Genomic DNA, 24,248 nt, shown 5'->3' with positions numbered 1-24,248 from the left:
GAAGAACCTTAAGAGTTCTCTGCTACAGAGTTAGAAACTACAGCACTGCATCATTCCTAGGCCACCTTGACATCCTGTTCAACCTGGCATCCTGTTTAAAGAAATATATAACAAACATAGAGACTTGTAACCAAATGGCTCTTCCTGTGTGGGTTAAGGAAATTTGTTCACTCTGCTAGACAGGCCAACAGGAAAGTATAAGAGCTGAATTGCAGTCGGGAGTGAGAATACGGGTAGCTGCTGCCTGGGACATGTGGCAGCAATTATAGGCTGATTAGGAAGAGAGGTAGGTTTAAACAGAAAACACATGCAAAAGGAATTTTCTGCAGCAGGGAAGGGAGAAGACTAGAAGCTCATTTGGGAAGAGAGAATTGTAGGATTGCTCAGGCAAGCAGAAATGTTGTTGGTTGAAGGTCAACTGGGGTTGCTTTTAAGGGAATGTAAAGGTGGTAACAGTCAGGCTTTATCCACTCTCAGAATTGTGCGAGGGGAGACTGTTTTACTAAGCTGATAAGACATAATATTTGTATGGCCAGGGGATGGGAGAGGTATCTTCCTTGTTTCTAGAAGGGAATATGTAATCTTGGGTGCCCTCCATTATTACGTATTTCTGTTTTACGCAGGGGATTTCTGTTGCTTCACACAAAGACAGTGAGCAAGTATCCACATACTTGGAGTAGGACTGGAGCCAAGAGAAGTGCCTCCAAGGCACTGTGGCTGGATAACAATATATAACCATCTCACAAACTCAATTCTGTGCTCCTTTTATTCACACACTCTTGCAAACAATTTAGAAAAAGCATGTTTCAGTGATTTCATTGCTGTTCGTAAGCCTTATTAGAGTCCTTTATCACTTTGACAGAGGCATTACTATTTTATTTTAATTAGGGTTTTGGCAAGAGGGTGGCTTGGAATCCTTTTGGGACCACTTTCCTAACCTGAGAAGACATAGCAATTGTGTTTTATTTCTGTGACACTGGAAGATACATGACTGTATAGCTCTCTATATTTAGAATGTGGTGATAAAGTTACATGCTCAGTGCCTTGCTTGGAAATAAATCCCATGTATTTTGGTGAAATTTATTCCCATATATCTTTGCTTGGAATTGGAACTGTTAGTTGTTGCTTGCTTCATCCAGAGCCATGATAACATCTGAGGAGGCTTTCTTCTTTTCTTCCCATTATTATTTCATGTTTTCAGAATTAATCTTTCCTTTAGTGCAGGAGCAGGAATAATGAGAAGATATTATGATGCTCTAAATTCCCATCCTCCTATGTCACTGACCAAGGTTTTATTGCAACAAATTATAATCTTTGGAACTACAGAGGAAATACTTGTCTACCTTTCTTCTGTGACATGGCATTAACCCTTGGGAAATTACATTTTATATTCTGTGCACAGTGCATAGCAAAAAGAGAATGTCTTTATGCAAAGCATATGAGGTTTTCAGTGGGAACCCTGAAAAAGCTTCCATTTAAGTCTAGCTAATTATGACCTCCCCTTCACAGATTGCTGCCTTGTCTTGGCGAAGGGGCTTGAGTAATTCAGAGAAGCTATGGGCTATGCTATGCAGGGACACCCAAGATGGACAGGTCATAGTGGAGAGTTCTGACTAAATGCGATCCACCTGGAGCAGGAACTGGCAAGCCACTCCAGTATCTTTGCCAAAAAACCCTCCATGGACAGAAACAAAAGGCTAAAAGATATGACGCTGGAAGATGAGCCCCTCAGGTCAGAAGGCATCCAACATGCTACTGAAGAAGAGTGGACGACAAGTAAGAGTAGCTCCAGAGCTAATGACGTGGTTGGACCAAAGCTGAAAGAATGCTGAGCTGCGGACGTGTGTGGAAGTGAAAGGAGAGTCTGATGCTGCAATGAAAAATACTGCATAGGAACTTGGAATGTAAGATCTATGAACCTTGGGAAGCTGGATGTGGTCAAAGAGGAGATGGCAATAATAAACATTGACATCCTGGGTGTCAGTGAACTAAAATGGACAGGAATGGGTGAATTCAATTAAGACCATTACCATATCTACTATTGTGGGCAAGGATCCCATAGAAGAAATGGAGTAGCCCTCATAGTCAACAAAAGAGTGGGAAACGCTGTACTGAGATACAATCTCAAAAATGATAGTATGATGTCAATACGAATCCAAGGCAGACCTTTCAACATCACAATAATCCAAGTTTATGCACCAACCACCATTGCTGAGGAGATTGAAATTGAACAATTTTATGAAGATTTACAGCACCTTCTAGAACTGACACCAAAGAAAGATATTCTTCTCATTCTAGGGGACTGGAATGCTAAAGTAGGGAGCCAAGAGATAAAAGGAACAACAGGGAAGTTTGGCCTTAGAGTTCAAAACGAAGCAGGGCAAAGGCTAATAGAGTTTTGTCAAAAGAACAAGCTGGTCATCACAAACACTCTTTTCCAACAACACAAGAGGCGACTCTATACATGGAACACACCAGATGGGCAATACCAAAATCAGATCGATTATATTTTCTGCAGCCAGAGATGGAGAAGCTCTATACAATCAGCAAAAACAAGGCCTGGAGCTGATTGTGGCTCTGATCATCAGCTTCTTATAGCAAAATTCAAGCTTAAACTGAAGAAAGTAGGAAAAATCACAGGGCTAGTCAGGTATAATCTAAACCAAATCCCTTATGAATACACAGTGTAAGTGAAGAACAGATTTAAGGAACCAGATTTGGTGGACAGAGTGCTTGAAGAAAATGTACAGGAGGCAGCAACAAAAACCATCCCAAAGAAAAGGAAATGCAAGAAAGCAAAGTGGCTGCCCAACAAGGCCTTACAAATAGCAGAGAAGAGAAGGGAAACAAAATGCAAGGGAGACAGGGAAAGTTACAGAAAATCAAATGCTGACTTATGAAGAATAGCAAGGAGAGACAAGAAGGGCTTCTTAAATGAACAGTGCAAAGATCCTGAGGAAAATAATAGAAAGGGAAATACCAGAGATCTGTTCAAGAAAATTGGAGCTATTAAAGGAACATTTTGTGCAAAGATGGACACGATAAAGAACAAAAATGGTAGGGACCTTACAGAAGCAGAAGACATCAAGAAGAAGTGGCAAGAATACAGAGGAATTATACCGGAAAGATCTGGCTGTCCCAGACAACCCAGATAATTGGTTGCTGACCTTGAGCCAGACATCCTGGAGGGTGAAGTCAAATGGGTCTTAGAAAGCATAGCTAACAACAAGGCCAGTCGAGGTGATTGCATTCCAGTGGAACTATTTAAAATCTTAAAAGATGATGCTGTTAAGGTGCTACACTCAATATGCCAGCAAGTTTGGAAAACTCAGCAGTGGCCAGAGGATTGGAAAAGATCAGTCTACATCCCAATCACAAAGAATGGCAGTGCCAAAGAATGCTCCAACTAATGTGCAATTGAACTCATTTCACACGCTAGCAAGGTTATGCTTAAAATCCTCCAAGGTAGGCTTCAGCAGTATGTGGACCGAGAACTCCCAGAAGTACAAGCTCGATTCCAGAGGGGCAGAGGAACTAGAGACCAAATTGCTAACCTGCGCTGGATTATGGAGAAAGCTAGAGAGTTCCAGAAAAACATCTAGTTCTGCTTCATTGATTACGTAAAAACCTTTGACTGTGTGGACCACAGCAAACTATGTCAAGTTCTTAAATAAATGGGAGTGCCTGACCACCATCTCTACCTTCTGAGAAATCTATATGTGGGACAGGAAGCAACAGTTAGAAGTGGATATGGAATAACTGACTGATTCAAAATTGAGAAAGGAATATGACTAGGCAGTATATTGTCTCCCTGCTTATTTAACTTATATGCAGAATACATCATACAAAAGTCTGGACTGGATGAACCCCAAGCCAGAATTAAAATTGCCAGAAGAAATATCAACAACCTCCAATATACAGATGATACCACTCAGGTGGCAGAAAGTGAGGAGGAATTAAAGAACCTCTTAATGAGGGTGAAAGAGGAAAGTGCAAAAAAGGGTCTGAAGCTCAACATCAAAAAAACTAAGATCATGGCCTCTGGTCTCATCACCTCCTGGCAAATAGAAAGGGAAGATATGGAGGCAGTGACAGATTTTATCTTCTTGGGCTCCATGATCACTGCAGATGGTGACGGCAGCCACAAAATTAAAAGACACCTGCTTCTGGGGATGAAAGCAATGACAAGCCTAGACAGCATCTTAAAAAGCAGAGGGGTTTCAACATGCAAAATTCCAATAAGCCAGTCCAGTATCAGAAGTCCAGAAAATGCAAAGCATACACCAAAACGCCAAAGCCAAAACACAAACCATAGTCAGAAGTCAGAGTCCAAAGCCAAGGGTCGATAGAACAAGGTCCAAGATAAGCAGGAGCGTGGATGCAAGCCATAGTGTTGACTTGTTGCTTCCACAAGCTTCCAAGCCTTCTAGGTGCAGATTCTATAGCAAAACAGTCATCATACTCCTAGAAGCCTTCTATCATGTTAAAACTCAGGACTGGTTGACCTGATGTTCCTGTGGGAAGCATTCATGCGATCCTCTGACCTTTGTGTCACGAGTCTTTGCCAAAGCTTAGCCCTCACTCTGGCTACTGGGGGAGGAGAATCTGGTGGTGATTCAGGTGTCTGTGCTTCTAATTGCCCAGCATTTTCCTTAGCTGTAATTAACCCCTCAGATTCCAGATCTTCTTCAGCTGAACTCATGATACCGCCGAAGAATTGATGCTTTTGAACTGTGGTGCTGGAGGAGACTCTTGAAAGTTCCCTGGACTGCAAGGAGAACAAACCTGTCCATTGTGAAGGAAATCAACCCTGAGTGCTCACTGGAAGGACAGATCCTGAAGCTGAGGCTCCAATACTTTGGCATTCTCATGAGAAGAGAAGACTCCCTGGAAAAGACCCTGATGTTAGGAAAGTGTGAAGGCAGGAGGAGAAGGGGACGACAGAGGACGAGATGGTTGGACAGTATCATCAAAGCAACCAACATGAATTTGACCCAACTCTGGGAATTCAGTGGAAGACAGGAGGGCCTGGCGTGCTCTGGTCCATGGGGGTCACAAAGAGTTGGATATGAGTTAACGACTAAACAACAAATTATGAATTCCAACCTGCGCCATAAATTAAAGCACATGTTTATCTCATGACCAGTCAAGGTCTGTAATGTTTACAACCCAGAAGGCCATGGTGGAAAACAGTAAGGAACAGCCATTTAATAGGCTGTTGGCCTAGCTGTCAAAATTAATTAAATTTTATCTCTTCTCCTGCATGCTTGAGTGCCATGAGTATGAATCTTCAGATGTGAGGAAGCCATGCACAGTAATAATTGGGTGCTTATCACAGGCCAAACAGTCTCTTAATATGATCCTTTGTTTGACAGCTATCATAATGCATTGATGGAAGATACCAGGATTTCTAAAAATGCTGATGGAATGCCTCACTGGGATTCTATTGACCGTTGGGTTTTAGATCTTAGGATAAAGAAAGAAAGCTGCAATCAAAAGAATGTAGACTAATACATTTATCCAGAATTAGTTTCAGTTGCAACCAAATGTATACATCAGAGGCACCCCCATGGTATAGATTTTTTTAAAAGGAAAAACACTTTAATATAGAATCTGTTGACATCATTGACTTTATGGATAGTTTATCTTTCACCATCCAATTGCACAGACCCTGGTTGGATGGTCTAGTAGTTAGTTTACCAGCAGGCACTCCTAGGGCTACCTTACAATGCAAGTAGGGCAGTAGTTCAAAGAAGCATATTTTGTCTGTTGTGGAAGGGCCACAAATTATCAGCTATTTATTATGTTGCTATTGTGTTTGTACTGTCAGGCATGTAGAAAAGCAGTTATGGGAATTTATGCCTTGCATGCTGGTGTAAAATGGTTGGCTGTGGGTACTGCAGGGTATCTTGAGCTGGAGGGAGAGTATTTGCCATTGGTGTTCTCCTTGAACGGTGAAGCATCTTGGGCCAGCCTTGGACATGTCAGCTAAAGCACACACCCCTTATGGAACTCTCTCATTGGTTCTGTCAGTATATTGGAGTTAGATGGCTTTGAGAGGCATTTTATGTATGATCCGGACTTCCAGATCAACATCATGCTTTCAGTTCTTTCTGCCTGCTTGACACTACTTTGCATATTGATGGAGAAAAAGAGAGATCGCTCTTGATGGATGGATGAGATGTCTCTGTCATAAGTAAAGATGGGCAGGAACCTGGAAAGTTGCAGTTCATATTTATTTGTGGTTTGTTGCTATTTATAAACAATCAACTTCCCAGTGAAACAAACCATTTTGTGATTTGTGTGTTTTGGAACTTCTGGGAATGGTAGAATGGCCCCCATATGAGTCAGAGGTGCCAAATTCACAGCGGGACTTCAGCTGACTCTGCTTTGCACCACCTTCGAGTTTGATGAAAAGTTGATTTGGGAGATATGAATTATAGCCCCTACCCCAAAGTAGATTACCCCCCACACACACACACACAAGGGAAGTGCTCTATAGTAGGTGACTAAAAACTATGTTCCTGAGGGGACCTGTTTTGGGTGCATATAACTTTGATGTCCCAAATCCAGTCTTTGCTAAATTTGGCAGTGATCTGTCAGTCACTCCAAGAGTCAGTTTGTGTTTGGGATGTCCAAATTATAGCCCATGTACAAAGTACCAATAATAATTTGGCATTTTGTTTCATTCTGGGCAGGAGCATTTCCACAAAGCATCCCTAAACAAACCATGAAACAGCCTGATTCATACAGGGTTTTTTTTTCCTCTGTAGTTCGTTTCCTGCCCATCTCTTATTATAAACCAACTGAACTATCAGATGTTAGGGTGGGCTTAAGCAACAGAAGTGGCCACAACCCCTCTTCTTGCCTGCAGCATTGTCTGGAAGAGTTTCATCTAAGCCATTTGAGGACATTTTTCAGTTAAATAAAAAGTCCACTGTTTTTGTAAGAAAAAGATTGGGGAAGTTGCAAGAGGGGATGCAGCTCTCCAGATTCCAAGGATAGGCGTGGTTAGCCCACAACTCTGAAGATCCCACTGTTGTTCTAGGAGATAAAACAGGTCCACATAATTTTGACCCAACAGTGTCAAAGCATCCTATCAGTTCTGTATGGTAGCTCACCAGTGGCTCAAAAAGCCTCTTTCTGGGTTTTATCGTCTACTTGAGACTGGAAAAAAATTGATAGCTTGTTAAATGTTTGTTGGTCTGCATGACATGCCGGGAAGCATTTGGCATGATAGGTCACCAAATGGAATTGACTAATTTCAGCCACAAACTCACTCTGCTTCAGATTTTGCCACATCCAGTGAAATAGGAAATATGAGTTGCAGTAAATGGTTTCTTAAAGAGGCATTACTCGTTGTAAGTGTGTAGAGAGATTGTGGGCATGCATCTCTTCCCCCACACCCCATTCCAGCCTGCTGATGTTGACGGTGAAAATCTGAAAAAGAAGCTCTAATCATGTCTAGCTGAATGGGAGTCCAAAGGTGTATGGGATCAGGAGTGCTGATAAGGAAGGATTCCAGTCATGGGGCGCTCTAAAACCTTGTTCACTTCAAGGAGGTTATGGATTCTTTTCCAACCTTCCACAGCAACATGGCAAGTACAGGCATAGAGGTGGTTGTGGTCAGACTGCATATCCCTGTCCCCTTCTCTATAGTTGAAAGCTGAATAGGGCTATTGTTGATTCTAAAAATGGGCAGAAGTGGCAAGATCTGGGTGCAGGATCAGTATGCTTACTACTTATATTTTTATTATGCTCACCCCCTCTCAGGATGGCCTATGTGTGTTTTGTTTTTGTTTTATTTTGATCCCATTTGGGCTTCATCCTCACAATAACCATATGACACAGAATATTTCCAGGAGGTGTTTGTGTTGTTGCAAAAGCCACAAGGAGTCTTTTAGCACCATAAATATCAACAGGTTGTGTTTGGTGTGAAGCTGTAACCCGTTTCTTCAAATGTCATACATACAGATCCTTTATGCACGTGTGTGAGAGATAGCTGTGACTGTAATGGCAAGGGTGCTTTGGTAGCATTTGGATAGGTGTGTGTGTTTGGTAGACGTTAATGATCAATAGCTGACCAAGTCCTCTTTGGAGGATGAAGCTGAGAATGACTTGACTCAGCTGGAGGTGCCCTAAGGCTGGTAAAGGCTCTGGCTGGCATTTCCTTCCAGAAGCAGAGCAGATTGAGGAGATGCCTGGCCATGCCCATTGCCCCAAAATGCGATGACAGTTTGATAAATGAAGAACCTCTTAGTGTCAGAGCTGGCGAAATACATGGCAGCTAGCTTGCTAACTGGGATACAGTGCCATGATGGTATGGTACATGGTACTGAGAGATCTGCATTGGTGGTCAGTTGTTTATGGGGCCTAGTTGAAGCTATTAGTTTTAACTTTTAAAGCCTAAACAGCTTAGGGCCTAACTTTCTAAGAGGGGTGTTTGTCTTGTTATGAACCCGCTTGGATGCTAAGATGTTTGGCATGAGGGAGACTTCTTAGCAACACCAGTAGTTGCCGAGGCCCCCTTTACAGGCATGCTGGAGATTGTTTTCTCTTGTGTGACTCCTAGACTGTGAAATGCACTCCCTTCAGAGCTATGATCAGTATCCAGTCTCACCACTTTTAGGAAGGTCTAAAAACGTATCTTTTTAAACTTGCATCTAATTTACTGTAATGTTTTTAACTGTTTGTACACTTAATTTATATTAGTTGCTTTTGTGGTTGGGTTGGGTTTTTTTAAAAAATTGATTTTAATTATATTAGGGTTAAATTTGTTTTATTGTTTTTATTTTTGTAAGTTGTCTTAAGTACGGCTTTGCAGCTGAAAGGCAGAGTAGAAAGATAAAAATAAGAAAGGTTGTATGTGCATTCTTGAGAGACAGGCATCTCCTGTGAATAACTTATTAGAGACAGCTGAAGCAGGGAGGGGGCCCCGGGCAAGTGAGAATAAACCACCACCCAGTTCAACTCAGCTTGCTGAAATAAATGCTTGTAGTCACATTTTGCTCTAGATCTCTTTGCGTCATGTTGACCTCAATGCCTGCCTTTAGTTTTTGACTGCTGTAGACTTGCTCCAGTTGCTTTGTACTGGCCCTGTCAAGTTGGTGCATGCATGATTTATGGCCTGACTGCTATTATCTCTGAGGACGTGGGTGTGGAGTGGATCAGGCTTCAAAGGGTCTGTTCAGGTCGGATGGAATGGAAAAGCGATGTGCCATTTGGTAAGTTCCTCCCATCCGAACAGCCAATGACCCCTTGTAACCAGATCAGCTGTCGGTTAAGTGCTTTCCCTGATCATAGGTGGAGGGAGGGTCAGCAAAAGTGAAAGTTTTTTTTTACCTTGCTCCTCTTTCTCTGTTGGTGTTGTTCCATTTTCTCCCTCTCCCCCCCTCCCTGCTTCCCTTCTCTTGCTCTCCTCTCACTTTCTCTCTCATCAGCTGTGATGGTAGCAGTTGCTGGAGACTGCTATCCCAGCTAAACAATGAGCATGCTGAAAAGAATGCATGCCCTACTGTTGGGTCAGAAAGGTGTGCGACAGCTGTTAAAGGGGAAGTATGGATCATTTTAAGTAGAAACCCTTGTGGGTGTGATCTCTCCCTCCGCCTCCAAACCATGGTGTTACCTGTATATCGGTGTGGGAAGGCTCTGACTCTCCTCTTGCTTGGTCCTTGCAACTTTATTTTTAAAACTCAGTGTTTGACGTCCTTGCTGTTGTTCCCTTCATGCTTCCACTTATGGACACATGCTGTGTTGGAACACAACAGCAAGTCAGCTCAAGGTGCATAACATGACCTTGAGCTTCTTCTTTCCAAGAGTACGACTCAGTGCTAAGGGACGTACTAGGAAATGGAACCCGTGTGCTTCCTGTTCTTGCAGGAAGCAACTCAAGTTGCCCTTGGTAGTTGTAGTTGCTTGGTTCATTTAAACCCTCACTTTCCTATTTGTTAAAGATTATGAGAGACCAGCTCGGAGGGTGGTGGTGGTGGTGGAATGAGTACCTGCGCACAATCACACAAGGAACTTGCATTTTAAACAAACTATATAAATAAGCTACAGTAATAAATGCAAAAAGATTTGGCAATCAGTTTCAGAGCAGACACTGTAAGTAATGAGGTAAGAAGAGCAGACCATGGCAATGAGGAAGTGTTCCACAACTCCTTCATAATTCATGCTGCTGAGTCTGTCCTTAGAATGGGTTTATGTGAATGGGAATTACCACAGACCTCTCATTTTTTAGGTCACGCAAGAAGCGGGCATAAATGCAGCTGATGCTTTCTGACATTTACAGACTCTGAAAATCCTGTGTGCCTGATTATGGTAGAGGAGTGAAGTAGGGGGAGGGAATGAGTCAAATTGTAATGAAGAAGGCCCATTTACTTAACATCTGACCCAGTAATGAAGTATGTTTTCCTGGGGATAAAATAAACTTGATTTGAAGGAATCCTGCCTCAGTCTCAGTGTAAGAATGTCTAGTGTACATCCATCAGTTGATCTTCTCTGTTATATCTACAACTAGATACTTCTATTTAATCTCTTTTAAATAATTAAAATCGAACTAAGTTGCATTACAAGTGCACTTTAACAAGTAATAATTTGCGAATGAATGGCTTTATTTCTCATTCTCTTTTAATGTAGGTAGAACATTTAATTGTTTATATAGGTGTATGAGTGTGGCCTTAGTAAGTGGCAAAGCTGGATCACCCCGGTGTTGGCTTCTGCTGTCTTTCATGTGATGGTGTTGAGGAAGATGCATGATTGTGATTACTGGATCAGTAAATTCACTCATTCATTTATAATACCTCTGTCATTTTTTCCCCTTCAATGGGTCAGTAGCTGATGCTACAGCCAGCTGGGGGCGGTTTTCCAGAAGCCAAGGCACCTTCCTGCAGGAGAACAGAACACTCAGTGAGATTTCACTAGTTTCTTGGGACTCTGCATTTTACTAGTTTATTGTCAGTATAGCTGTCACGTCATGGTGACTGTGTAGCAAATCTGTTAGAGTGCCTTTGCTGATTAATGTCACTGCTCAGGCAGGCCAAGGCCAAGGCATGAGAGAACAATATAGGGCAAGCCAAAGCTTTCTTTAGCTGATGCTGCACACCTGTTCTTGTCTCAGTCCTCTTTGCCTCACTCTTCTAATACTGCATCACCCAAGGAACAGTATATAGACTTGTTCAACGAGCTGTGCATTTCAGTAGTTCAAAGGGATTAGGATTGAAATAGAATACAGCAACCCGTCTGTACTGCTGTCCGTGGCTGTCACTGGTAACCTTTTATTCACGTGATCCATTCATGCCATTCTCATTGAAGCCGTTAGCAGAATTCGTGTCAGTACCTGAGAGTTAAGCATCATTCCTAGAATACAAATATTAGTGCAAAGAATGGTCATTACCCACAATCCATTGTGATTTTCCAAGTCCCTATCATCAGCTGAGTAATACTGTTTAATCCTTTACGATGATTTAAAAATTCCATCAGAGGAAAGCAATGTGTTCTGGGGTTTACTCTGCTAAAAACATTACTGGATTAACTTTATCTGTGCTATTACAGAGCACAGTCTGTAGGAGTTAGCGCAGTCTTCTTCTTTTTCTTTGGAAAAAGGAATAAAATAAAAAATAAAACCAAATTGGTTATGTCTGCAGGAGCCTTTCAGTAGGAAGTGCATTTATAGGCATCAATTTCACACATTTGCATAGCATCTTCTAGTAGTCTAAAGATGGCTAACATAAAAAAAAACTACAAGCATTTGCCCTTGGTTATAAAAAAAAACCTATATGCTTTCAATCTAGATTACTTTTGTGTGTGCTTATGTTGTGAGGTTTTAAATATGTCCCAAGCAGATCTAGGTCTGTCAGGAAATTTCCTGTTTTTAAAAATATATTAGTTAAATATGCATTCCTGAATTACCCTTCTCCAAAGCACTTAATCAAATTGTATTTGCCACTGGTTCTTTATACTGTCCCCTGGCTACATAATCCTAGGAACAGGAAAATATATTTGTCTGAGATCACAGGAACTCAACTCAATGAAGAAATACACCTGGTCCTAATTTAGTTATTTATTGAACTTGTATACTGCCCTTCTAGTGGCAAGTCACTATGGCACTATGGTGGGGGGAGGGGGAGGTACGATAGTTAAAAAACCCATCCACCCACCATAGACCAAATGAATAAATAAAGTGACAAGGACAAAATGACCCCTCCAGTGGTAACAACAGGCAAAATAAAATTCAAATGTCATGGGTCTATCATAGGGGGATGATGTTCTTAAAGGCCTTTTTAATGAGCACTGGTTTAACCCATTTCCTGAAGGACAGACGGGTGGAGCTGTTGTACACCCACAGGCAATGTGTTCCAAAAGGTCGTGGCCACCACTGAAAAGGCCTGGTTCCTAGTAAGAGAGCATTATAGTAGTCAATCCTTGAGATTACCAACTCATGAACCAGTGTAGTTGGGGGTTTCCAGATAGGGCTGCAACTTTACAGTCTGCTGAAGGTGGAAAAGGTAGAACTGGCTATGGAAGAAATTTGCTTCTCCATGGAGAGAGCTGGGTCGAGAAGCACACCCAGGTTGCAGACTTGTACTTTTAGGGAGAGTGTAACCCAGGGGTGGGCAATTAATTTCTATAGGGGGCCACATGAAAAATCTGAACTGTGTTAGGAGTTAACTATGTGAGCATTGTAATTCATTCACTGTGGGGGAAAAGAAAAAAAACCCGACACTGAGCTAACTCACCCGTCGTCTGTTCCCCCACGGCCTTCCTCTCCGACTGTCTTTTATCCCGCACAGGTGACGTGATGCGTCATCACGTCACCTATGCAAGGATCGCTTCTGGCCTTTTGAGCCACAGGCTCCGCAGCCTGCAGCTCAAGAGTAACAGTCAAAACTCACAAGATCCCAGTGTCGGATCTCGTGAGTTTTGCTTACTGCCGTGCTGGGTGACCGAAGCTGGAGCTCCAGCTCACTCAGCGGTGATGGGCGGGCTGGACAGGAGCGGCGATGTGCAGGCCGGACTGGAGCAGCGACCAGTGGGCTGGACAGGAACGGCTTGCGGGCCATATGTGGCCCGTGGGCCGCACTTTGCCCAGGTCTGGTGTAACCCCATCCAAAACAAGCGAAGTCCTCCATAACTGGTCAGGTTCCCCTCCCAAGAATAGGATCTCCATCTTGCCAGGATTTAATTTCAATCTGTTAGCCCTCAGCTAGTCCATTATCAACGCCAGGTGCCACTCCAGGGTCTGAACAGCTTTCACTGTTGAACATATAAAGAGAGAAGTAGCATCATGTGTCATGAGCATATTGATGGCAGCAAACTCCAAATCTCCGGATGATCTCCCTAGGCGACCTCATATAGATGTTAAATAACACATCTTGCCATTCAAGACTATCACACTTGAATGATTTGCATTAGGGCAGGAATAGTGAGGAATAACATATTGTTCCTAGGAAAATGCTTTCCCATCATCTGAGAGGATCGCAGTTAAGCTTCAAAGGAACAGGGAAGCCTGGGAAGGTTGGTGGTCTTGAGATGATGTCATACGCCTTGGTTTCTCAGAAAATCCTGGAGTATTAACACCACAAATCCACTACAGTATTGGAGACAGTGCTACACTTGGGCATGTAGTGGAAAACCTGCTGCTGACGCTGAGAGTGTCCCTGCCAAGGCTATCTCAAGGGTCTGAGATCACACATACAGTTCTTCCATTGCCAGTATTCGGGTACTGTTGGTGTAGCCAAGGTCAGGCATAGTACAGCACTGCCTCCTCAAGAGAATGAAATTGCTGAAGGACATTACAGGATGCTATTGTGATCTGCAAACAAGAAACAAGCCAGCAGCTTGTCAAATGAGAACGGAGCACTCTGCCATGCACTGGCAATCTGTTGTAAGATGGCTTGAGAGGAGGTACAGTGTTCTTGCGAAAGAGGAGAGGGATTTCCCTCTTCCACTCACATATTCTGCTGTGAGTGGACTCAGCTCTTTATAATCTAGATTTAAATAAATATTCAGACAAATTATAGAATTGGAGCATGTACCATTTTCAACAGCTTTAATCTCCTTCGGGTCATTTGTAAACGTTCTCTTCTATGTTGATTGACACATACACATGTATAAAATTTACTATCTTGCATAGACATACTTCTGGAGTGATGTGCACTCCTTCACACTGATAAAACATAAAAATAGTCTTAGACAGGTATGGGTGTAAAGATCCTATTTTGCAGTGTTTTATCCATTCCTATGAACGTTGGAAGCACAAGATTGATTTTAAAACCTGCCCAAAAAGCCATCTATATATCCATTATGCTGCAGATTGAGAGGATAGATAGACAGACAGAGAGAAATGTAAAAAAGCATCAGTGTTCTGTAGAAAACTGAGAAATAGCCATAGGAGCAAAAGAAAATTCTCCCTATATTCGTAACTATATTATTTTCACTTGGAAACAAGGCCAGATATTTGAGAAGTACAAGGTTCCATGAAAACTTCAGATTCTGAGAATTTCAGAAGCACCTTAGCTATTGGTATTAGAGATGGGCACAAACCACCAGTTTGTGTTGATTTGGCCAACAGCCACAGAGCTGATCCATGGTTTGGTGCTCAGTCCCCTCCAGTGGGAGCCCATTCGGAGGCTGTAGCCACAGGAGGTGGGGCAGGAAAGCTGGAGTGCTCCTTCGCAGTGGGCGCCCACCAGAGGGGATGGGGTGCCGAACTCCGGACCGGCTGTGTGGCCAGTAAATGAACTGACACAAACCTCTGAAGTGACATTTTCGTGTCCATCTCTAATTGGTATTATGGCAAAGAGTTAAATTTTCATTTAAATGCTTGGCTCTCGTATGGAGGTTAGGGCAGAGTTTTGCCATGAATGGAAATGGAATTGAGGATAGAATAGGTTAATGTGTAAGCCTGTCCATTACAGTATCTAGTCACAGTTCTTCAGTTCACTCTAAGACTTCAACAGCTCTTCCCCAATGTGTTGTTATCCAGTATGTAAGACCATCAAGACTTTATGAAAATCCAAGAGCCAGAGGTATGTTTATTTTGGTGTGTGAGAAAAGTTGGCATGGAAAACATAACAGAGATACAACTTGATTTAAATGGAAATCCTATGGCACTCTCCTTATGGTACAGTGGTGCCTCGCTTAACGGCGATAATTCGTTCCAGGAAAATCACCGTTAAGCAAAAACATCATAAAGCAAAAAGAAAAAGCCCATTGAAACGCATTGAAAACTTTTCAATGTGTTCCAATGGGCTTAAAACTCACTGTCGAGTGAAGATCCTCCATACGGCGGCCATTTTCGCTGCCTGTATAGTGAGGAATCCATCCCTAAACCCAGTGGGGAGCCATTTTATTTACCTGGTGGCCATTTTGAAACAACTGATCCGCTATTGATAAATCATCGTTTTGCAAAGAATCAGTTCCCGAAGCAGGAAACCGATCATCGCAAAGCAAAATTCCCCCATTTAGACCATCATTTTGCGATCGCAAAAAGATCGTTGTAAAGCAGATTTGTCGTAATGCGGGGCAATAGTAAAGCAAGGCACCACTGTATTTGTGTTTTGGGGAGGCCTCGCCATGACATAAAATAACTGTTAGTGGAAGGGTCATTGTTGATAAGATGTGGAGCAGATTAAAGAGAAAACTGCAAACATCTATTCTAAATAGGGATCTTCATGAGAAGTTGTGTAAAGACAGATAGCCTCTGCTCATCCATGTATGAATGTTCACTTTGTAGAATCAAAGTATTACTTCTGCTTCCAAGGGGTTGACATCACAGTTTCTTCCCCTATACCATCTTGAAAATTTAACTACTTTGAAATTGACACAGTGTTCTTTCAAGGGGCCTATAATGGTTGCATATAGTACATATGTAATATATCCAATGTGGTGTGATAGATAGTGTGATGGACTATGACTCAGGAGACCTGGGTTGTATTCCCTGCTTGGCCATGGAAACTCACTGGTACAGTCACTCTTTTTATTATTTTAATTTTAAAAAATTCACTGTACAAAATGAGAAACAGTCATTACATTCCTCCAAACCGTTTTATGCCTTAAGAGCATCACTTCCCTTGAAAGTACTATTAGGGTTGCTGTAAGTGAGATCCAATGTAAACAGCATGTAACACAAACATTACATATATAAGAGATTCTTTAAATACACTGATAACTGCATGCAGGGAAGGCATTTTCTACAGGCTCTGTGCTCTCTCTTTTGTTGGAAGGGACTAATGTGCAGGCTTGTGTGTTGTATAGTTCAAAGGAAATAGAAGGGGACTCTTGGAAGTGACACAGTTGTGATACATTCAGGGGATTCCTGCACAGCAGGCTTTATGGTAACCACCTTTTGCTTTATGGCAGCCATAACTCACGTTCTGTTTTGAGATGCATCTTAAAAGTAGATCCCAACATCTTTTCCTGAGCAATGAGCTTTAGTTAAGGCAGATAATGTATGCTTGCTTCAAGATTTATTGCACAATAGCTCTTGATAAGTTCTCTAGTCTCTTTTCTTTCCCCCCCCTTTCTGCCCTTTTGAACGCACTTTACTTTTGGTTGGCTTCTGAATATGAGCACAAGCCTTTCTGCCCTCAAGATGGGATTCATTCCTACGAACAAAGGCCCTTTGTTGGGCACTGGCTCTGTTCCTGAAGCTCCACAAAGATGATTCTGAAGATAACATTGATTTTCGTCCTTCAAAAACCACCAATAAGCACCAGCTTTTTTTTGTTATTTTGGGGTGACTTAAAGGTCTGGCTCTGGAAATGGAAAGAAAATTGTTTCCCAAAGTTAAGTCTATAATCCTGTAGACTGTATATAGGAAGAAAATGCCATCTGATGCATGGCTTCCATCATCCATTCCAAAGGACTGTGTGGGTGGGTTGCTTAAGGTTTTAAATGTTTTAATCTGATCAGCCTTGTATTGGTCACACACCTCGACTGGTTAAAGGTGCCAGAATGAGACTGACATTAAATGAAGCCAGGAATAAGCTGCCTTTTCTAAGAAACTTACTGCCATCTTTCAAGGGGCTGCATTGTGCTTCTACTAGCAGAGGGAAATACCTTATCATCAACTTCCAGGTTGTCGAGGCATTTAATCATAATCTTTGAGATGTGCCCGCTCACACTCTGCTGGTGCAAGGAGCCATGCATGAGTATCAAACAAGCATTCCATTTGTTGTTTCCAGTCTTCTTATTCATTGATGAACCCCCCCAGTCTATTGGATTATCTTCTTCCCCAGCAATGTTAGCAATGGAGATTTTTAATGTTTGCGATATAACAAAATAACCTTTTAAGCCACTGCCACTTGCTTTACCAGCGGATGTTATCTGCCGGCTAATCTGCCGTGCTTTTATTTTATTCCAACGATCTCTTTTGTTACAGGAAGCGTAGGGAAATGCCTTGCTCTGAAGCTGGAACATGTGTAAGAAACAAATCCTTCCCTAACATTGGATATTCCATACTATTAAGCCAGATAAGCACCGTAGTTACGCTTCAGAAGGAACGGTAGCATATTTATTTTCCTTCTTTTTGTGGTGGCCTGCTGAGTGGAGGAAATCATTCAGAAAATATTGTGAGGAAAGAAAGTTGTGTGAGATTATCCCGTTGCTGCTCAAGATTAATTTCTGCAATATTTGAATGGCATTCAGGTTAGCTGAGTTCACAATAGTTCTTGCACCCTTGTCTTTCTTTGGAAGCTGCAAAAAATTGCAATTCCTTAAGTATCAACAGAAAATGTAGGTTTGGGGGCAATTTTTCCACAATTGCAACCTACTGAATTCATCACCTTGACATATTAGAGGCAAATGGCAATTCTCCAGGTGGGTAGATCCAAATTCCACTGAAAACTTCCCACTAGGTTTGATGGATATTAACCTACCTCTTTGAACACCTTCCAAAATCAAACTCATGTCTGATACAATCTTTTGTAGTCAAAATTGCTAAATGTTACCTCACTCCCAGCTTTACGTGGTTTTGTTAAAGTACTAGCCTCCAAAATGAATTTGCAAACTTCCAAGCAGCCAGTGATGTGTTTCCTGGCCCTGGGCCTTTCCATCCATCCAGAGACTGACCCAGTTGGTTACCATGGACACAGCACACAAACAAGATGGCTTTCAGCTTTCTCCACCTACATGGGCATGGCATGCTTTCCCCCCCTCTATATAGTTAACAGTCTTCATCCCATTCTGAGGACATTTTATCAGAAAGAAGACTATAACTGCACAAAAGGATAAGGGCTGGAAATGCAAATGCTTGTGTGTTGCACTCTTGTTGGCAAGGGCAAGACATTGCAATCTTTTTTTGTTTCAGTCTGTAAGAGGGGACAACCTTTTCTGGTGCTGTACAGTTTATGGCTTTATGCAGATTTGGATGGCCCGCACAAACTGTGTTACTTAAACAAGTTGTGACAGCCCCTGCTTTGTTCTCACAGAATATTAAAAATCTGCAGCGTGGGGTGGGTTCTTTGCATCTTTTAAAATGATCATCTGCTCCTTCTGTGCTTGCCATAGGCTTTGCTTTTTAAAGGAAAAAGCATTCGTATTGTGCATAGACTGCCCTTGGCAGCATTTTGCATGAATTGCAGAAATATTTACCGTGGGAGAGACCATGCACTCTCATGCCAGGGGTGAGGAATTTCATGATGCCTGAAAATTCCTTGCTATGTGGGGACAGCCTAAACTGAAATGAAGGAGGAATAGCATTTTCCCTCATCTCTAGCGAGAATGTGGTCATCCTGTCTCGCAATAGATACCTGTAAAGAGGATATGTTTCCCTTCTCCTGTTTAGTAAACTCCCCAACAAATCTTGAGGTTCTGCTTTAAATGAGATGCATGTGTTTGACTCTCCAGTTGAACATGTTGTTAAAGATGCAAAATATATTTTTGGCTGCAGATTTTTAGCAGCTCCTATTTTTAAAGCAGATCTTTAAAACCTGCCCATAGGCTTACATCTAGATATACATGGCAATACTTTGCAGTCACACAGTTTATTGTTGTCCCATCTCATCCCAATTCTTTGGTTTTAAGAATGCATTTGGCATTTTCTGCATCCATTTTAATTAATATACACATAATAGTATATTATTAATAGTAAAGTTTGCCCACTAATAAGTAAAGTTTCACCCTGAGGCAACCAAGTCAGTCTGACAGTAGATGATGTCTGATGTGTGGATACTCAATAAGGATTTGCTTGAGCTCATCCAACAATTTGACACTATTATACTAATAGTGACAGAGAAAGCTCAGTGTTTAGAGTCAAAATTACATCCCCAATACTAGCACTGAGGCTTCCAGCAAAGCTGTTTGATTCCTCATCAGAATGGTCTTAATTAAATCCCCTCTGACTTTTGTTTCAAAATAAACCATGTGACTATAAATTTGGGTGTGTATTACATTCTGAATGATATTGTGGGTTTTCTTCAGTAAGGTAAGGTACTGCTGAATCTCACTGGCATCCTGCAACTTGATATGTAATTCTTTTAAAGGAAGAGAAATATTCAGAAACAAGCCCCCTTTTATCGTGTGGGTGGAATATGCATGTGTAATCCATGGCACAGAGATTAGCTAAAAGTGGAATGCAAATTAACACTTTGGATTTGTAGGATTGGCAGTTAAAGCTCAGGGTTTCTGAGGTGCAGTGTCTGTTAAAATAGAGCAAAACCCCGTACTCCAGTTATGCAGAAAGTAGGTCACCATACGTCTAGTCCAAGAAAAAGTAAAGAATCTCCAGTTGTTTCTCAAGAGGCTAGAAATTAACATGTAACAACAATTTCTTTGCATATCTTACTTTAAAGACATGTAAAATAATGTTAAAGGCATGAAAAGAAATTAAAAGACGCCTGCTTCTTGGGAGGAAAGCGATGACAAGCCTAGACAACGTCTTAAAACCAGAGACATCACCTTGTCAACAAAGGTCCACATAGTCAAATCTACGGTTTTTCCAGTAGCGATGTATGGAAGTGTGAGCTGGACTATAAAGAAAGCTGACTGCCGAAGAATTGATGCTTTTGAATTGTGGTGCTGGAGGAGGTTCTTGAGAGTCCCCTGGACTGCAAAGAGAACAAACCTGTCCATTGTGAAGGAAATCAACCCTGAGTGCTCACTGGAAGGACAGATCCTCCAATACTTTGGCCATCTCATGAGAAGAGAAGATTCCCTGGAAAAGACGCTGATGTTGGGAAAGTGTGAAAGCAAGAGGAGAAGGGGACGACAGAGGACGAGATGGTTGGACAGTGTCACTGAAGCTTCGTTTTGTTTCGTTTAGTCATTTAGTTGTGTCCGACTCTTCGTGACCCCATGGACCAGAGCACGCCAGGCCCTCCTATCTTCCACTGCCTCCCGGAGTTGGGTCAGATTCATGTTGGTAGCTTCGGTGACACTGTCCAACCATCTCATCCTCTGTCGTCCCCTTCTCCTCTTGCCTTCACACTTTCCCAACATTAAGGTCGTTTCCAGGGAGTCCTCTGGAGTCACTGAAGCTACCAACATGAATTTGACCAAACTCCGGGAGGCAGTGGAAGATAGGAGGGCCTGGCGTGCTCTGGTCCATAGGGTCACGAAGAGTTGGACATGACTTAATGACAAAACAACAACAAAACTAATGTCTGCGTCTGAAGAGACGTGACAACATAAAGCGAGGAATAAAAGTCATATTTCAAATAGCACTTCTAAAATACATGAAAGGAAGTCATAGAGACAAGGGGCAGGATCTGTCCTTGATCATCCAAGAATGCAGAATATGTAATAATGGGCTAAAGTTGATAGGAAGCAGATTTAGACTGAATATCAGGAAAAACGTCTTAACTGTTACATAGAGCAATAGAACAATGTTACCAATTACCTTGGGAGATGGTGAGTGCTCCAACACTGGAGGCATTCAAGAGAAAATTGGGCAGCTATCTATCAGATCTATTTTGATTTGTATTCCTGCATTGAACAGGGGGTTGGACTCAATGGCTTATATCTCCTTCTAACTCAATTATTCTATGATTTTTGTCTTAGAAAGAGAATCCATTTGTGACCCAGGCACTTCTAAAATATATAATGGAGATTAGAGAAGGGGACAAACCACTGGTTTGACAGTTCATTGTGGTTTGTTTGATGCCAAAGAGCAGATCTGCAGTTTCACCCCTGCTGTCCCAAGCGGGTGCCCATTTAGCAGCCATGTCTTGCCCTGCATCTTCTTGGTGCTGCTGCTGAATGAGTGCCTGCTGGGAGGGAATGGGGTGCCAAACTGTGGATCAGCTGTTCATTGGGAAACAAACAGTATTGAACCGCCAAAGCTGTAGTTCTGTCCATCTCTAATGGAGATTGTTTTTTCTTCCCATACTACTTCCTAGAAGCAAACTTGATAGATTTGGAATCAGCAGTACTGAAATTGAGCAAGAGGAATTCTGAGTCCCAGCATTGACATCAAGGGAAGGTATCATTGGAAATGTATCTCCGCTATATTATTTTGCAATTTGATATCACTTTCACCTTGTAGCTCCAGCGTATGAAATCCTGAGAACTGTAGTTTGGTGCAGTGCTTGGAATTCTGCACAACTCTAGCAGGAAGAGAGGTAGAAGTCTCACCAAATTACAGATCCCTTGGGTTGTGGGAATTTTCCTGTGCTGGCATCATCAGAGAGCTGCTTCTAAGGTTTTGAACAAAGATATTTGAATAATGTGTGCTGCTTCTTTTGATGTGTCCCTGCCTCTCATTCATGTACTGTATGTGCTTTATCTAGGATGAAAAGAATATGTATCCTGGCCTTTAGTTTGAAAGTGTAGTGATGGAAAGTCTACTGCTAAATTCCTCATTCTTGTTAGTATCTCACACAATGGCTGAACTCCTATTTCATACCATAGTTGCACTAGAGTAAACTCATTAAATCAATGCAGATTTAGTGAGTCAAGTCCTCTGTACATTATACTGACTGAAATTATGCTACCTATTATGCTGATCAACAGGATTTTAGCCAATGAGATGCCTCAAGGAAGAATTTTAAGATTGAGACAAAGATAATGTTTTTTCCCTCATGATTTCTGTAATTTGTGTAAAATGTGTGTAATATCCTTCCCCCTTCATAAGCAAAACAAACATACAAGAAGGACTAGAATGGGCGAAAAACTCATATAGTGCTTCAGATGCTTGAATAATCATTCTAATTTTGGTTGTCTGGAGAGTTTAATGAGTTAATAATCTGGCTACAGGGCCAAAGGTTGGGAGTTCAATTCCTTACTGTACCTCTTGGGAGAAGTGCTTGGGGAATATTAACACTTCTGAACCTACTAGAATGGTGCCACTAAAGTTGAAATATGCATCCTTCTGACTATCATGGTATCAATGTATTCATGAAGGCTTTCACAGCCAGGATCTAATGGTTGTTGTGTAACTCCTGTCCTCTGAAGATGCCAGCCACAGAGACTGGTGAAACGTTAGGAAGAACAACCTCCAGAACACGGCCAAGGAGCCTGAAAAACACACACCAGCCACTATCATGGCATCCTCAATAGCTGTTTTGAGGGCAGTGTTTGGCTGGAAAGAAGAGCAGAACTAAAAATAAATGAAGTTGTATCTATTGGCCTTGTAAAGCCGTAAATATTATTAGACGAAACTACTTATTTACTAGCCTCCTTACCTACAAACATCTTGTTGCTTGGAGGTGGCTGTTCTCTGTGGCAGTTCACAAGGATGTCTTGTTTCTTTACTCAGCTATCCTTTGAAAGGATAAACTGAAATAACATTGTGAAAGCAATAACAAGGTTCTATCAGAGCTAATCTGAGGATCCGTTTGTTATCAAGTCTTTCCACCTTCTATATTCGGTAATATCATTTGCTCTTTCCAAGGTGATGTTGAGTAAGTCTAGATATCATTAAGTGTGTAAATATTAGGGTTCCCTGGTTGTTTAAGATGGGTTTCTGTTATCGTACTTTGCAGATCCTAACAGTAGTATGACCCGTGACCTCTCAGTTTGAGATATGGCTGAATAGAGATATATACTATTTCAATTTGAATAAGCATAGAGACGATATACCAATACTACATTAGGTTCTTAGCTAAACCAGAAATAACTGTAGCATAGTTTGTTGTTTGTTTGAAATGGAAAAGTATTGCTTGCTTGCATGACTTATGGCGGGGACCTGTACAGTTAGAGAATCGATGTCTTAATGCCTTCGTAGGCCAATGTGGTGTGCGGGATAGACACTCAGGAATCCTGGATTCTATTTCCTGCTGGGACATGGAAGCTCACTGGGATTAGTAATAGCAAAACCAAATATCTCACATATATCATTAGGTGATGTTGAATAAGTCTAGATATCATTAACTGTGTAAATATTAGGGTTCTCTGGTTGTTTAAGATGGGTTTCTCAACTTCCAATGGTATCACCCTACTTTCCGTTGCCCATTTGACTTTGTAAAAATGTTGTGGAAGGCCAGAGGGAGAAAAGGGCTCGTGCAAGGAGCAGAGTACAAAGATATTTGAGGTGAGAACAGGAAAGGCCTTGGAGCTCAGGAGTCAGGCTGGCAGAAGGGATAAATGACCAACAGCTTAGAAAGTCCCAAAGCAAAAGAAGAGGAATGATAGGGAAAGTATTGTGTTGTGATAAACAGTAAAAACAGAGTAAAAGCAACCCGTGGCATTAGAAAAAAGACTGTGCGACCTCTTTGCCCATGTTTGTACAAAACAATCAAAAGACTTCTGACAAATCTCAGCTTTTTGTTCATGAACAGTGTGCTGACGTACGCTGAGACATCATGGGGAAATTTATATCCTGATGTGTTGGCTGTGTGTGAGCGCATATGTTTGCTTCACAAACAGAAAAGATAATAGGTTTTTTTTGTAGACATTTTACACAAATCATGGAAACCTTGATGGGAAAAAGAAACTATGCCTGCTCCTTCCCGTTCTTTCATTGGAAGGAAGAACTCTCACATGTATTGATGCAGCCTGTCTTGTCAAGGATGAGTATTTTTCAACTATGCCTTACATTCCCCCAGTCACTCCTAATTGATTACTTCTGCTAGCAGGAATGGCTAAAGTAACCAGAAATTCATGAAGAAGAAAAAAGTCTACCGTGAATGCTGGCTCTGGTTCATCACATTCCTTACAATTCAGAATCCAAATCCACAATTTGTAGTTGGTTTCTGATTCCAGGAGCATTATACAGTACCTATAGTACTAAACTGTTGCAGCTCGTTTAGTTTCTGATTACAGTGGGGTCTTGACTTGAGAACTTAATCCGTATTGGAAGGCGGTTCTCA

General features: G+C 41.7%; 1 protein-coding gene across 5 annotated transcripts in view; it reads left to right on the top strand.

Moving 5' to 3' along the window:
- Positions 1-24,248, top strand: part of PPP2R2B (protein phosphatase 2 regulatory subunit Bbeta) — a 334,440-nt gene that overhangs the window by 174,861 nt on the left and 135,331 nt on the right. The window contains exon 1 of one of the 5 annotated variants that reach the window (XM_078385776.1): positions 310-387. The exons of 3 other annotated variants lie outside the window; for them this stretch is intronic. Coding sequence is in view for 1 of the 2 variants with exons in the window: in XM_072990217.2 (XP_072846318.2) it covers positions 9,116-9,224 (109 nt within the window). In the remaining variant the exon portion in view is untranslated. Of the gene's footprint in view, positions 1-309; positions 388-8,330; positions 9,225-24,248 lie in introns of those variants that run through there. One more of the 5 variants, XM_072990217.2, reaches the window with a different exon arrangement.

Source organism: Pogona vitticeps, chromosome 2 (genome assembly GCF_051106095.1).
Source record: "Pogona vitticeps strain Pit_001003342236 chromosome 2, PviZW2.1, whole genome shotgun sequence".
Classification (NCBI taxonomy): Eukaryota; Metazoa; Chordata; class Lepidosauria; order Squamata; family Agamidae; genus Pogona; species Pogona vitticeps.
This window is presented reverse-complemented; position numbering and strand designations above follow the sequence as displayed.